General features: G+C 51.3%; 1 protein-coding gene across 2 annotated transcripts in view; it reads right to left on the bottom strand.

Annotated features, from left to right (window-relative positions):
- The window catches only part of DISP3 (dispatched RND transporter family member 3), a 546610-nt gene that overhangs the window by 231773 nt on the left and 297576 nt on the right, over positions 1–17261 (bottom strand). For both annotated transcript variants that reach the window (XM_063948697.1, XM_063948698.1), the window contains exons 11-12: positions 6574–6696; positions 4784–4920 (exon numbers count right to left, since the gene is read on the bottom strand). In XM_063948697.1, the coding sequence (XP_063804767.1) occupies positions 4784–4920; positions 6574–6696 (260 nt within the window). The remainder of the gene's footprint in view (positions 1–4783; positions 4921–6573; positions 6697–17261) is intronic.

Raw genomic sequence — 17261 nt, 5'->3', positions numbered from 1 at the left:
TATATCACACACACATCCATGCCTGATCCGCACAACACAGCGCTCCGCTGCTTTACCTGCCATCTACTCAGTAGCCGGGTAACGTGCATGCAATCCTAACAAGCTGCACTGCTGCTGCCGGGAGAGGAGGTGGTGCACTATAGCCACTGACAGGGGAGCTCTCCCCAGCACCAGAGACTGTGTATATCACACACACACATCCATCCATGCCTGATCCGCACAACACAGAGCTCCGCTGCTTTACATGTCATCTACTCAGCAGCCGGGTAACGTGCATGCAATCCTAACAACCTGCACTGCTGCTGCCGGGAGAGGAGGTGGTGCACTATAGTCACTGACAGGGGACCTCTCCCCAGCAACAGAGACTATGTATATCACACACACACACACACACACACACACACACACATCCATGCCTGATCTGCACAACACAGCGCTCCGCTGCTTTACATGTCATCTACTCAGCAGCCGGGTAACGTGCATGCAATCCTAACAAGCTGCACTGCTGCTGCCGGGAGAGGAGGTGGTGCACTATAGCCACTGACAGGGGAGCTCTCCCCAGCACCAGAGACTGTGTATATCACACACACACATCCATCCATGCCTGATCCGCACAACACAGCGCTCCGCTGCTTTATATGTCATCTACTCAGCAGCCGGGTAACGTGGATGCAATCCTAACAACCTGCACTGCTGCTGCCGGGAGAGGAGGTGGTGCACTATAGTCACAGACAGGGGACCTCTCCCCAGCACCAGAGACTATGTATATCACACACACACACACACACACATCCATGCCTGATCTGCACAACACAGCGCTCCGCTGCTTTACATGTCATCTACGCAGCAGCCGGGTAACGTGCATGCAATCCTAACAACCTGCACTGCAGCTGCCGGGAGAGGAGGTGGTGCACTATAGACACTGACAGGGGACCTCTCCCCAGCACCAGAGACTGTGTATATCACACACACATCCATGCCTGATCCGCACAACACAGCGCTCCGCTGCTTTACCTGCCATCTACTCAGCAGCCGGGTAACGTGCATGCAATCCTAACAAGCTGCACTGCTGCTGCCGGGAGAGGAGGTGGTGCACTATAGCCACTGACAGGGGAGCTCTCCCCAGCACCAGAGACTGTGTATATCACACACACACATCCATCCATGCCTGATCCGCACAACACAGCGCTCCGCTGCTTTACATGTCATCTACTCAGCAGCCGGGTAACGTGGATGCAATCCTAACAACCTGCACTGCTGCTGCCGGGAGAGGAGGTGGTGCACTATAGTCACAGACAGGGGACCTCTCCCCAGCACCAGAGACTATGTATATCACACACACACACACACACACACACACACACACACACACACACATCCATGCCTGATCTGCACAACACAGCGCTCTGCTGCTTTACATGTCATATACGCAGCAGCCGGGTAACGTGCATGCAATCCTAACAACCTGCACTGCAGCTGCCGGGAGAGGAGGTGGTGCACTATAGACACTGACAGGGGACCTCTCCCCAGCACCAGAGACTGTGTATATCACACACACATCCATGCCTGATCCGCACAACACAGCGCTCCGCTGCTTTACATGTCATCTACTCAGCAGCCGGGTAACGTGCATGCAATCCTAACAAGCTGCACTGCTGCTGCCGGGGGAGGAGGTGGTGCACTATAGACACTGACAGGAGACCTCTCCCCAGCACCAGAGACTGTGTATATCACACACACACACACACACACACACACACACATCCATGCCTTATCTGCACAACACAGCGCTCCGCTGCTTTACATGTCATCTACTCAGCAGCCGGGTAACGTGCATGCAATCCTAACAAGCTGCACTGCTGCTGCCGGGAGAGGAGGTGGTGCACTATAGCCACTGACAGGGGAGCTCTCCCCAGCACCAGAGACTGTGTATATCACACACACACATCCATCCATGCCTGATCCGCACAACACAGAGCTCCGCTGCTTTACATGTCATCTACTCAGCAGCCGGGTAACGTGCATGCAATCCTAACAACCTGCACTGCTGCTGCCGGGAGAGGAGGTGGTGCACTATAGTCACTGACAGGGGACCTCTCCCCAGCAACAGAGACTATGTATATCACACACACACACACACACACACACACACACACACACACACACACACACACATCCATGCCTGATCTGCACAACACAGCGCTCCGCTGCTTTACATGTCATCTACGCAGCAGCCGGGTAACGTGCATGCAATCCTAACAACCTGCACTGCAGCTGCCGGGAGAGGAGGTGGTGCACTATAGACACTGACAGGGGACCTCTCCCCAGCACCAGAGACTGTGTATATCACACACACATCCATGCCTGATCCGCACAACACAGCGCTCCGCTGCTTTACATGTCATCTACTCAGCAGCCGGGTAACGTGCATGCAATCCTAACAAGCTGCACTGCTGCTGCCGGGGGAGGAGGTGGTGCACTATAGACACTGACAGGAGACCTCTCCCCAGCACCAGAGACTATGTATATCACACACACACATCCATCCATGCCTGATCCGCACAACACAGCGCTCCGCTGCTTTACATGTCATCTACTCAGCAGCCGGGTAACGTGGATGCAATCCTAACAACCTGCACTGCTGCTGCCGGGAGAGGAGGTGGTGCACTATAGTCACTGACAGGGGACCTCTCCCCAGCACCAGAGACTATGTATATCACACACACACACACACACACACACACACATCCATGCCTGATCTGCACAACACAGCGCTCCGCTGCTTTACATGTCATCTACGCAGCAGCCGGGTAACGTGCATGCAATCCTAACAAGCTGCACTGCAGCTGCCGGGAGAGGAGGTGGTGCACTATAGCCACTGACAGGAGACCTCTCCCCAGCACCAGAGACTGTGTATATCACACACACATCCATGCCTGATCTGCACAACACAGCGCTCCGCTGCTTTACATGTCATCTACGCAGCAGCCGGGTAACGTGCATGCAATCCTAACAAGCTGCACTGCAGCTGCCGGGAGAGGAGGTGGTGCACTATAGACACTGACAGGAGACCTCTCCCCAGCACCAGAGACTGTGTATATCACACACACACACACACACACACACACACACACACACACACACACACACACACACACATCCATGCCTAATCCACACAACACAGCGCTCCGCTGCTTTACATGTCATCTACTCAGCAGCCGGGTAACGTGCATGCAATCCTAACAAGCTGCACTGCTGCTGCCGGGAGAGGAGGTGGTGCACTATAGCCACTGACAGGGGAGCTCTCCCCAGCACCAGAGACTGTGTATATCACACACACACATCCATCCATGCCTGATCCGCACAACACAGCGCTCCGCTGCTTTACATGTCATCTACTCAGCAGCCGGGTAACGTGGATGCAATCCTAACAACCTGCACTGCTGCTGCCGGGAGAGGAGGTGGTGCACTATAGTCACTGACAGGGGACCTCTCCCCAGCACCAGAGACTATGTATATCACACACACACACACACACACACACATCCATGCCTGATCTGCACAACACAGCGCTCCGCTGCTTTACATGTCATCTACGCAGCAGCCGGGTAACGTGCATGCAATCCTAACAAGCTGCACTGCTGCTGCCGGGAGAGGAGGTGGTGCACTATAGCCACTGACAGGAGACCTCTCCCCAGCACCAGAGACTGTGTATATCACACACACACATCCATGCCTGATCCGCACAACACAGCGCTCCGCTGCTTTACCTGCCATCTTCTCAGCAGCCGGGTAACGTGCATGCAATCCTAACAAGCTGCACTGCTGCTGCCGGGGGAGGAGGTGGTGCACTATAGACACTGACAGGAGACTTCTCCCCAGCACCAGAGACTGTGTATATCACACACACATCCATGCCTGATCCGCACAACACAGCGCTCCGCTGCTTTACATGTCATCTACTCAGCAGCCGGGTAACGTGCATGCAATCCTAACAAGCTGCACTGCTGCTGCCGGGGGAGGAGGTGGTGCACTATAGACACTGACAGGAGACCTCTCCCCAGCACCAGAGACTGTGGATATCACCTCCCTCCCCCCAAGCCTGCCGTTCCTATCCCACCTGAACACGGATGGGTATAATGGATGCAATGTTGGAAGAATGGAGAAATACAGGAGAGGTATTGATGTTAGTAGATGCCGGAGACTTCTATAAAATTAATTTTGCACTAAAACTTCAAAAAACTGCTGCCTGGGAATGCGGGTAACCCCACATTCTAGCTGCTAGCTGAGACGCGGGTAACCTCTCACTGGTTGCTGGGAATGCGGGTAACCCCACAATGCTAACTGAGATGCGGGTAACCTCATAATGCTGGCTGGGTATTCAGGTAACCCCATGTCACTATCTGGTAATGCGGGTAATCACATGCCGCTAGTGGAATACGGGTACCCCATGCCGCTAGCTTGGAATGCGGGTAACCATTCGCGGTACATTATCTTACACGGGGAGTATAAGCTCATACTGTAGGACACATTTGTATAATAAGAGTAATGACGGCTGCAGTGAATAAAGTGTCAGCTCCGCGGTTTGCTCTCGCCCTGTCTGTAGGTTTGCCTTCTCCTGGATAAATGATGTAATACTGAGAACTATATAGGTACAGAACGCTGTATTGTCACTAATGTGCTGGTAATCCCCCCGTGAGAATGAGGGGAGCTCTCCTGTGAGTCCCCCGTGTATTTGTACGCTATACATCCTCTGTGATGTCACTAGCACCGGTACTCTTACCTGGAAGGAGGTGATGTCATCGTCGCCCGGCACCGCTGTCTGCCAGGGGGCGGGGGCAGTCGCATTAAAGGACAGTCTGTATATTGTAGTCCGTCTCTCCCACTTACATCTGGTCACATAGAGCGTTCTCTGCAGATCTGAGAGGATACAGAGATCAGCTGTACATCAGCAGGAAACGGATCAGCCTCGCAGAACGCAGCGCAGGGGTATCTGGGGCCTGGAGACCTGCTGCAAAGAGGTTCTGTAGCTCCTAGCAACACCTCAGACTGTGCCGGGCTGTCATCACACAATCTCACTGGTTTACAATGGCAATAATAAAAATAATAACCACTTGCCACTAGGGTGTAGAGCTTTCCATCTTTGCAACAGATGTTTTAACTGCCCCCCGTATAACTTCAAGCTCTGCCCAAGCAATTGCGCTATCTGCGATGTATGGCTGTGTATATGGCTGCGCGCCACTTAGATCATTATGGGTCAGTGGCGCCCAGCCCTTAGGCGGATGTCTCTAGTCAGTAATTACCCTCCTGCTTCCACAGGCAGCGATCCTCAATATAGGACATGTTAGGGGTACCTGAGGGTGAGAACCACTCCCAGAGGGTGAGAATCACGGCCAGAGGGCTACCAGAGGGTGAGAACCACTGCCAGAGGGCTACCAGAAAGTGAGAACCACTGCCAGAGGGTGAGAATCACGGCCAAAGGGCTACCTGAGGGTGAGGACCACTGCCAGAGGGCTACCAGAGGGTGAGAACCACTGCCAGAGGGTGAGAATCACGGCCAGAGGGCTACCAGAGGGTGAGGACCACTGCCAGAGGGCTACCAGAGGGTGAGAACCACTGCCAGAGGGTGAGAACCACTGCCAGAGGGTGAGAACCACTGCCAGCGGGCTACTAGAGGGTGAGAACCACTGCCAGAGGGCTACCAGAGGGTGAGAACCACGGCCAGGGGGCTACCAGAGGGTGAGAACCACTGCCAGAGGGGTACACAAGGGTGATAACTACGGCCAGAGGGCTACCAGAGTGTGAGAACCACTGCCAGAGGGGTACACAAGGGTGAGAACCACGGTCAGAGGGCTAACAGAGGGTGAGAACCACAGCCAGAAAGCTACCGGAGGGTGAGAACCACGGCCAGAGGGCTACCAGAGTGTGAGAACCACGGGCAGAGGGCTACCAGAGTGTGAGAACCACTGCCAGAGGGCTACCAGAGTGTGAGAACCACTGCCAGAGGGGTACACGAGGGTGATAACCATGGTCAGAGGGCTACCAGAGTGTGAGAACCACAGCCAGAAAGCTACCAGAGTGTGAGAACCACGGCCAGAGGGCTACCAGAGTGTGAGAACCACGGGCAGAGGGTGAGAACCACGGCCAGAGGGCTACCAGAGTGTGAGAACCACGGGCAGAGGGTGAGAACCACAGCCAGAAGGCTACCAGAGTGTGAGAACCACTGCCAGAGGGGTACACGAGTGTGAGAACCACTGCCAGAGGGGTACACGAGGGTGAGAACCATGGTCAGAGGGCTAACAGAGGGTGAGAACCACAGCCAGAAAGCTACCGGAGGGTGAGAACCACGGCTAGAGGGCTACCAGAGTGTGAGAACCACGGGCAGAGGGTGAAAACCACCGCCAGGGGGCATTTTCCTGCACATGCCAATGGGGGTCTCTTTTAGTTATTTGCGGTTGCGATGCGCCACCATTAAGGACACACTGGTGCACATGATATCAGAGCTGTAGTGCGCGGCGCTGTATGACCATTATCCGGATCGCTAGACCCTGCGTCAGACCATCTAGCACTCACCTTCATGCCCAGCGTCACCGGTGGACGTCCTGGTGTTCCAGGCTGAGAGTGACCCCCTCTTCTTCTTGTCTGATGAGGTACGGATGTTGTTTTGCAGGCTGCGCGGCTTCTCCTGGAACAGTCCTGTGACAGATACACAGAGTCTCAGAGATCACGCCAAGCATCACCGCTCAGTATATTATACACAAGGCTAGACGCGGAACCATTCTCCCACCACAGAGCGGGGGCAGTCGCTGCAGCCAATCCCTTCACACAGAACCATATATGCTCTGCGCCGTCACCAATTCCGTAACCATTGGGAACCATTAAGGACCTGGGGATGTCTATTTGCTGAACTACAAAGTCATATAGTCAGGAAATCACTATCAGCGCCCATTGGGATAACAGTAATATAATAAATCATCATTAATTAGACTGTCCCTCGTCTTATCCCCAGTGCGTGGCCTACAATGGTGTGTCATGCCGTGACTGGTCGTTCCTCTCACCCCATACAGCGGCACAGGAACAGCGGCACCAACCCAATCAGACCCTTCATATTTCCAAAACTCAAGCCGCAGTCTCGCCACCTCCCAGGCGCGGTCTCACAGGGAGTCAGCGTTACGCTAGGAGAGGACTTACATGCTGGGGGCCGCCCAGTGCGCTAATTGCATCGCAGACCCGGCAAAGTAAGGGTAGCCCCCTTTCTGCGAAGGCAGGCGCACCACCGCCATGTTTTTTCTTGCAGAGGCCAAGTCTGACATCACACAGCCGCCTCGAAAGCAGCCCAGACCCGCCTGCATTTCTGTGGACATGCCCCCGCAATACCACGCCGCCACCACTCCATGACGCCTCTGCCTGTCAACCAGTGATTGCATCTCCTGGGCCGCGCATGCGCAGAACATGGGACCCATAATGCACCCTCGCGGGTTTGCTTCGGGCTACTAAAGTGAGTACTTGTCAACGTGGATAGTGATAGTGCTCTCCCACCGGCCTTGCTCCTCCCCCTGACCTCAGAGGTCCTTTAGCCTCTACAGTGTCCGCCTACATCCTTGCTACAGTCACGTTAGACAGTTCTTCTAGTCACGCCTAGTCGTGAGCGCTTTACTAACGCGGCGTCTTTTTGTGTATTTTTCCCAAAATTGCTATGTGAATAAGACACACAAATAGACTCTGCTTATTAAACTGATATGGGGCATGTCTATATTCTGTGCGTCTGCAGCTCTATCTGCATATGGAATGCTGCGTACAGTGTCAGTAATAGGATATGTGGCATGCCTATGTTCTGTGTGTGACTGCGGCTGTATCTGCATATGGAATGCTACGTTACAGTGTCAGTAATAGGATATGCGGCATGTCTATATTCTGTGCGTCTGCGGCTGTATCTGCATATGGAATGGTACGTTACAGTGTCAGTAATAGGGTGTGTGGACTGTGTTCTGTGTGTGACTGCGGCTGTATCTGCTTATGGAATGCTATGTTACAGTGTCAGTAATAGGATATGCAGCATGCCTATATTCTGTGTGTGAATGCGGCTGTATCTGCATACAGTATGCTACATTACAGTGTCAGTAATAGGATATGCGGCATGCCTATATTCTGTGTGTGACTGTGGCTGTATCTGTATATGGAATGCTGCGTACAGTGTCCGTAATAGGATATGTGGCATGCCTATATTCTGTGTGTGACTGCGGCTGTATCTGCATATGGAATACTTCTTTACAGTGTCAGTAATAGGATATGTGGTCTGTGTTCTGTGTGTGACTGCGGCTGTATCTGCATATGTAATGTTATGCTAAAGTGTCAGTAATCTGCATATGTAATGCTGCTTTACAGTGTCAGTAATAGGATATGTGGCATGCCTATATTCTGTGTGTGGCTGCAGCTGTATCTGCATACGGAATGCTACGTTACAGTGTCAGTAATATGATATGCAGCATGCGTATATTCTGTGTGTGGCTGCGGCTGTATCTGCATACGGAATGCTACGTTACAGTGTCAGTAATAGGATATGTGGCATGCCTATATTCTGTGTGTGACTGCGGCTGTATCTGCATACGGAATGCTACGTTACAGTGTCAGTAATATGATATGCAGCATGCCTATATTCTGTGTGTTGCTGCGGCTGTATCTGCATATGGAATGCTGCGTTACAGTGTCAGTAATATGATATGCAGCATGCCTATATTCTGTGTGTGACTGCGGCTGTATCTGCATACGGAATGCTACGTTACAGTGCCAGTAATATGATATGCAGCATGCCTATATTCTGTGTGTGACTGCGGCTGTATCTGCATATGGAATACTTCTTTACAGTGTCAGTAATAGGATATGTGATCTGTGTTCTGTGTGTGACTGCGGCTGTATCTGCATATGTAATGCTATGCTAAAGTGTCAGTAATCTGCATATGTAATGCTGCTTTACAGTGTCAGTAATAGGATATCTGGCATGCCTATATTCTGTGTGTGACTGCGGCTGTATCTGCATATGTAATGCTACATTACAGTGTCAGTAATATGATATGCAGCATGCGTATATTCTGTGTGTGGCTGCGGCTGTATCTGCATACGGAATGCTACGTTACAGTGTCAGTAATATGATATGCAGCATGCCTATATTCTGTGTGTGGCTGCGGTTGTATCTGCATACGGAATGCTGCGTTACAGTGTCAGTAATATGATATGCAGCATGCCTATATTCTGTGTGTGACTGCAGCTGTATCTGCATACGTAATGCTACATTACAGTGTCAGTAATATGATATGCAGCATGCGTATATTCTGTGTGTGGCTGCGGCTGTATCTGCATACGGAATGCTACGTTACAGTGTCAGTAATAGGATATGTGGCATGCCTATATTCTGTGTGTGACTGCGGCTGTATCTGCATACGGAATGCTACGTTACAGTGTCAGTAATATGATATGCAGCATGCCTATATTCTGTGTGTGGCTGCGGTTGTATCTGCATACGGAATGCTGCGTTACAGTGTCAGTAATATGATATGCAGCATGCCTATATTCTGTGTGTGACTGCGGCTGTATCTGCATATGGAATGCTACATTACAGTGTCAGTAATATGATATGCAGCATGCCTATATTCTGTGTGTGACTGCGGCTGTATCTGCATATGGAATGCTACGTTACAGTGTCAGTAATATGATATGCAGCATGCCTATAATCTGTGTGTGGCTGCGGCTGTATCTGCATACGTAATGCTACGTTACAGTGCCCTAAATCTACCCAGCTCTTCCCACTAGGAGATGGTAAATGTTATCCCCTGAACAAGTGGCCAGTGTCACTTTCCTACACACACTGCTTGCAATCAGGTGAGGCTGTGCACCATGTGGGGTAAGTGGAACATGCAGTAAGACGCATTATCCTACACTGAAACCTCCTACAGGCAATACTACACCAAGAAGCTGGAGTAATTCCCATAGCGACCAATTAACCCAAAGAGATGAAGCGCAGCTCGCCCAATCGATGTGCAGCTTATTGGCAGTCTCTCAGCAACAAAGGAAGATATCAATAGCGTTATTGGAGAAGATTATTCAACCTGTGCATTATGTACTGCCGGCACCCAGTGTACAGAGAGGTGACTAATGCTGATGTATGTACTATTAATAACAGCGCCCGCCCACAGTGTTACTGTATCCCGCAGAGCATGGGTCTTCCACCTGTGGCCCTCCAGCCGCTGAGGAACTACACATCCCAGCATGCCCTCCCACAGTGTTACTGTATCCCGCAGAGCATGGGTCTTCAACCTGCGGCCCTCCAGCTGCTGTGGAACTACACATCCCAGCATGCCCTCCCACAGTGTTACTGTATCCCGCAGAGCATGGGTCTTCCACCTGTGGCCCTCCAGCTGCTGAGGAACTACACATCCCAGCATGCCCTCCCACAATGTTACTGTATCCCGCAGAGCATGGGTCTTCCACCTGTGGCCCTCCAGCTGCTGAGGAACTACACATCCCAGCATGCCCTCCCACAGTGTTACTGTATCCCGCAGAGCATGGGTCTTCCACCTGTGGCCCTCCAGCTGCTGAGGAACTACACATCCCAGCATGCCCTCCCACAATGTTACTGTATCCCACAGAGCATGGGTCTTCAACCTGCGGCCCTCCAGCTGCTGTGGAACTACACATCCCAGCATGCCCTCCCACAATGTTACTGTATCCCGCAGAGCATGGGTCTTCAACCTGCGGCCCTCCAGCTGCTGTGGAACTACACATCCCAGCATGCCCTCCTCCCAGTGTTACTGTATCCCGCAGAGCATGGGTCTTCCACCTATGGCCCTCCAGCTGCTGAGTAACTACACATCCCAGCATGCCCTCCCACAATGTTACTGTATCCCGCAGAGCATGGGTCTTCAACCTGCGGCCCTCTAGCTGCTGAGGAACTACACATCCCAGCATGCCCTCCCACAGTGTTACTGTATCCCGCAGAGCATGGGTCTTCAACCTGCGGCCCTCCAGCTGCTGTGGAACTACACATCCCAGCATGCCCTCCTCCCAGTGTTACTGTATCCCGCAGAGCATGGGTCTTCCACCTGTGGCCCTCCAGCTGCTGAGTAACTACACATCCCAGCATGCCCTCCCACAATGTTACTGTATCCCGCAGAGCATGGGTCTTCAACCTGCGGCCCTCCAGCTGCTGTGGAACTACACATCCCAGTATGCCCTCCTCCCAGTGTTACTGTATCCCGCAGAGAAATTCCCGTCACATAATACACGTATGTAGTACACAATTCCACACGTCGTGTTCTGCAGTGATGTCACGCATCCCTAACACACAGCAGATACAATGGCTGCCGCCATTTTGTGTAGATGATGGACGGATATGAAATACATTTTTGCTAACTGGAAAATGTTTATATGTTAAAAATACTTGTGTGCATATGACAAGTGTAAGGAAACCATATTGTACCATTTGTGTATAGAGTTTCATTACACTTGTTGTAACCAATAAACAGCAGCTTGGTCCATACGGAAGTACATACTGCCATTTTATATACACATTATGCGCCGTTGTATTGTTCCTCTTGTTTTGGAGATGAAATGAGTGTCATTAGGAAAAGTTATTTAGGGGCCTCAATGACACATATACATAATGTTCTATTGCTTCCCCATTTATATCATCAGCAAATGCTGCGGTGAAATCCAGTCATGCCCAGTGCTGGAGTCCTACAGTTGCCAGGTGGGAAGAGAATGAAACACAGCGGGTACAGATTGGGAACGGGGAGATGAGAGTGGATCATGGGGAAGGGAAGGGGGGTGAATCAAAGGGGCGAGAGTGGATTAAAGGACAAGGTGGGGGGTACGGTGGGAATAGAGTGGAACAAACTAGGAAGAGATAAATACATTAGGAATGGGGTATAACAAGGTGGAAGCAAAGTGAAAAGTAGTCTGAGCAGGAGCAGCTGAGGTTTCCCTGCACTGGAGGTGTGTGGTGTATGACATTAGTGGATGAGGACAGAGTGGAACGCGTCAGAATGCTGAGCAGGAACAGCTGAGGTTTCCCTGCACTGGAGGTGTGTGGTGTATGACATTAGTGGATGAGGACAGAGTGGAACGCGTCAGTAGTCTGAGCAGGAGCAGCTGAGGTTTCCCTGCACTGGGTGTATGTGGTGTATGACATTAGTGGATGAGGACAGAGTGGAACGCGTCAGAATGCTGAGCAGGAACAGCTGAGGTTTCCCTGCACTGGAGGTGTGTGGTGTATGACATTAGTGGATGAGGACAGTGTGGAACGCGTCAGTAAGGCTGAGCAGGAACAGCTGAGGTTTCCCTGCACTGGAGGTGTGTGGTGTATGACATTAGTGGATGAGGACAGAGTGGAACGCGTCAGAATGCTGAGCAGGAGCAGCTGAGGTTTACCTGCACGGGGGGTGTACGCTGTATGACTTTAATGTATGGGAGGAGAGTGAAATGCGTCAGTACGCTAAGCAGGAACAGCTGATGTTTCCCTGCACTGGGGGTGTGTGGTGTATGACATTAGTGGATGGGAGTAGAGTGAAATGCAATGGGCGCAGAGTAAAACACGTCAGTAAGGCTGAGCAGGAACAGCTGAAGTTTCCCTGCACTGGGTGCATGTGGTGTATGATAATAGTGGATGGAGCAGAGTGAAACGCATCAGTACGGCTGAACAGGAACAGCTGAAGTTTCCCTGCACTGGGTGTATGTGGTGTATGATAATAGTGGATGGAGCAGAGTGAAACGCGTCAGCAACAGCTGAAGTTTCCCTGCACTGGGTGTATGTGGTGTATGATAATAGTGGATGGAGCAGAGTGAAACATGTCAGTAAGGCTGAACAGGAACAGCTGAAGTTTCCCTGCACTGGCTGTATGTGGTGTATGACATTAGTGGATGGGAGTAGAGTGAAACGCAGTGGTAGCAGAGTGGAACACGTCAGTAAGGCTGAGCAGAAACAGCTGACGTTTAAAATGCACTGAGGTGTGTAGTGTATGACATTAGTGGATGGGAGTAGAGTGAAACGCAATGGGCGCAGAGTAGAACACGTCAGTAAGGCTGAGCAGGAACAGCTGATGTTTCCCTGCACTGGGGGTATGTAGTGTATGACATTAGTGGATGGAGCAGAGTGAAACGCGTTAGTAAGGCTGAGCAGGAACAGCTGAGGTTTCCCTGCACTGGGGGTGTGTGGTGTATGACATTAGTGGATGAGAGCAGGGTGGAACGCGTCAGTACGCTGAGCAGGAGCAGCTGAGGTTTACCTGCACGGGGGGTGTACGCTGTATGACTTTAATGTATGGGAGGAGAGTGAAATGCGTCAGTACGCTAAGCAGGAACAGCTGATGTTTCCCTGCACTGGGGGTGTGTGGTGTATGACATGAGTGGATGGGAGTAGAGTGAAATGCAATGGGCGCAGAGTAAAACACGTCAGTAAGGCTGAGCAGGAACAGCTGAAGTTTCCCTGCACTGGGTGTATGTGGTGTATGATAATAGTGGATGGAGCAGAGTGAAACGCATCAGTACGGCTGAACAGGAACAGCTGAAGTTTCCCTGCACTGGGTGTATGTGGTGTATGATAATAGTGGATGGAGCAGAGTGAAACGCGTCAGCAACAGCTGAAGTTTCCCTGCACTGGGTGTATGTGGTGTATGATAATAGTGGATGGAGCAGAGTGAAACATGTCAGTAAGGCTGAACAGGAACAGCTGAAGTTTCCCTGCACTGGGTGTATGTGGTGTATGACATTAGTGGATGGGAGTAGAGTGAAACGCAGTGGTAGCAGAGTGGAACACGTCAGTAAGGCTGAGCAGAAACAGCTGACGTTTAAAATGCACTGAGGTGTGTAGTGTATGACATTAGTGGATGGGAGTAGAGTGAAACGCAATGGGCGCAGAGTAGAACACGTCAGTAAGGCTGAGCAGGAACAGCTGATGTTTCCCTGCACTGGGGGTATGTAGTGTATGACATTAGTGGATGGAGCAGAGTGAAACGCATCAGTAAGGCTGAGCAGGAACAGCTGAGGTTTCCCTGCACTGGGGGTGTGTGGTGTATGACATTAGTGGATGAGGACAGAGTGGAACGCGTCAGTATGCTGAGCAGGAGCAGCTGAGGTTTACCTGCACGGGGGGTGTACGCTGTATGACTTTAATGTATGGGAGGAGAGTGAAATGCGTCAGTACGCTAAGCAGGAACAGCTGATGTTTCCCTGCACTGGGGGTGTGTGGTGTATGACATAAGTGGATGGGAGTAGAGTGAAATGCAATGGGCGCAGAGTAAAACACATCAGTAAGGCTGAGCAGGAACAGCTGAAGTTTCCCTGCACTGGGTGTATGTGGTGTATGATAATAGTGGATGGAGCAGAGTGAAACGCATCAGTACGGCTGAACAGGAAAAGCTGAAGTTTCCCTGCACTGGGTGTATGTGGTGTATGATAATAGTGGATGGAGCAGAGTGAAACGCGTCAGCAACAGCTGAAGTTTCCCTGCACTGGGTGTATGTGGTGTATGATAATAGTGGATGGAGCAGAGTGAAACATGTCAGTAAGGCTGAACAGGAACAGCTGAAGTTTCCCTGCACTGGCTGTATGTGGTGTATGACATTAGTGGATGGGAGTAGAGTGAAACGCAGTGGTAGCAGAGTGGAACACGTCAGTAACGCTGAGCAGAAACAGCTGACATTTAAAATGCACTGAGGTGTGTAGTGTATGACATTAGTGGATGGGAGTAGAGTGAAACGCAATGGGCGCAGAGTAGAACACGTCAGTAAGGCTGAGCAGGAACAGCTGATGTTTCCCTGCACTGGGGGTATGTAGTGTATGACATTAGTGGATGGAGCAGAGTGAAACGTGTCAGTAAGGCTGAGCAGGAACAGCTGAGGTTTCCCTGCACTGGGGGTGTGTGGTGTATGACATTAGTGGATGAGAGCAGGGTGGAACGCGTCAGTATGCTGAGCAGGACTAGATGAAGTTTCTCTGCACTGGGAGTCTGTGTGGTGTATGACATTAGTGGATGGGAGCAGAGTGGAACGCGTCAGTACGCTGAGCAGGAACATCTGAGGTTTCCCTGCACTGGGGGTGTGTGGCATAAGTGGATGGGAGCAGAGTGGAACGCGTCATGAGCAGGAACAGCTGAGGATTCCCTGTGTGGTGTTTGACACTAGTGGATGGGAGTAGTGTGAAACGCAGTGGGGGAAGAGTGAAACGCGTCAGTAAGGCTTAGCAGGAATAGATGAGGTTTCCTGTGGTGTATGACATTAGAGATTGGGCAGATGCTGCAAACCTCTCGCTGCCTGAATAGACACTACGGTCAGACATGGAATAGCAGAGGGTTGTGCGCAGGAAATAGTAGGTGGCTCTCAGGAGAAGGATACAGGACTGGAACAACCTATCTGGCCCTGATGATAGAAAAGAAATGATGGATGCATGTTACACACGGATGTGTCCTGCAGCGGATCTTCTCCCTTCCATAGAGCGCACACAGAAGAACGACCTTTATATTCTCTCCTGGCTGACTTGGGTAAATCGTGTAGTTTGCAAGTCCTTTCAAAAACTTGCAAATGTCCATCAATGTCCCCATCACTGTCTGCAAACTTGGCAAACTGAATACGTCCTGATCTGTGTACAACAGCTGACAACGGCTCCCGGGGTACCACGGCTGGTGATGCCCGCTCCGCATGCCACATCCGGATGACAAGCATGCGTTCTTGCTCCGTTGCCCTTTCCCCCAATTCCGCTAGCCGATCTGCTAGGTTATCCGGGCCGCCCCCCCTGGGACGTTGGGATCCTGGCCCTGCTAGGGATTGCTGGGAAACATTGCTGCTGTGAGAGAGGGCGGGGCTTGTGGTTCTCACCGGTTCCTTACGAAGGTCCACTGTTGGGTCGTCCTCTGCGATGCTGACGCCGTCAGTGCTTTCCACCTCCGCCCAATGGGACTCCTCCAAGCTCATGAGAGCCGCCTGCATGACGCTTCTGGACGCGTTGAAAGGGATATCCACACTCTTCTCCTGGCATACGATCTCCAGATCATCCTTGGACATTCCGCTGAATTCCGCCATCTTGTGCGTTCTCCTGCGCTGCAGTTACTCCTCTCCTGAGTAACTCGTCTTCTCCAATCGGGTGATGAAAAGCCGCCTGGGATAATCCCACCGCTATGCCACCAATTTCTGTGACAGGACGGTCCCGTACGAAAGCACTCGCCGCGATCGCGTCCCGTCGGCTGCGCACAGAATGGAAGGTCAAGTCACACGAGGCCTGACCACATAGGGGATTCCCTCTTACCGTCAGTGACCGCCTGTTACTGACTCCACCCACTGCATTGTGGGCGGGTTTATGCTGCCACAACCAAACTCCTAACCTGCCGTGGCGTTTGGAACCACGGTTCTGCTCTGTATGTGCCGACGCACTGCCTTACCACACCTGTGTGGTGTTGACGAATCCCCACTAGCCACTTGCTAGGCCTCTACCGGTAGCTGGCGGAAGGCGGAACTTGGAGACGTTAGGTGCTTCCCTGGACAGCCGGAGGACGGGGCTATGTTTGGCATAACCCTGTAGGTCACAAGATGAAGCAATCTTCTTGAGGCAATGATGTTTTATTTGCTCAATAGTTCTAAAGAGAACTCTTCCCTATTGCTAGGAGCAACAGCATACAGCAAGATGTTCCAGCAGAATAAGATGGTACAACTACAAATCTGGAGGCACGCAGGTCTCCTTTTTATGTCAATTTTCCACACAGTATCACAGGGGGGTAAGCCCTCCCTGTCTTCTCCAACCAATCAGGTTATTTTACAAAATACCAATAAATCACATTTTACAAGGATATAAGTGCAATAAAACAATATCCTCCTGCCTGTGACACAGACGTTTGGTATCAGATTAACATTCACTATTGATAAATTTATCACATAGCTTCAAAATACAAATGTTTCTATCTCATTCACATCTCCAGGCAAGCCCAGATCCCCCGTGATTAGCACCTCTCTCTAAGGGACTTACACATCAAAAGGTATTGTCATTCACACCTCTCTGCTAGGACAGGGCCATTAGCATGCCACTTCCTACTGACAGGAGATGATTATTCAGACATTTATAGTAAGTGCATTTTCCCCCTTAAGATACAGCTGACCATATCTTGAATATAAAATAGATACAGTTAAACATGCATTCCTGCAATTGTGCATAGAGCACTACATATGACATGTTAAAACACATCATTAAACAACTTTTAAAAAGTCCGCGCCCAGCGCCGTAAG

The sequence above is a fragment of the Pseudophryne corroboree genome (genome assembly GCF_028390025.1).
Source record: "Pseudophryne corroboree isolate aPseCor3 chromosome 10 unlocalized genomic scaffold, aPseCor3.hap2 SUPER_10_unloc_4, whole genome shotgun sequence".
NCBI classification, from domain to species: Eukaryota; Metazoa; Chordata; class Amphibia; order Anura; family Myobatrachidae; genus Pseudophryne; species Pseudophryne corroboree.
Note: the sequence above shows the minus strand (reverse complement) of the source record. Positions and strands in the feature narration are given on the sequence as shown.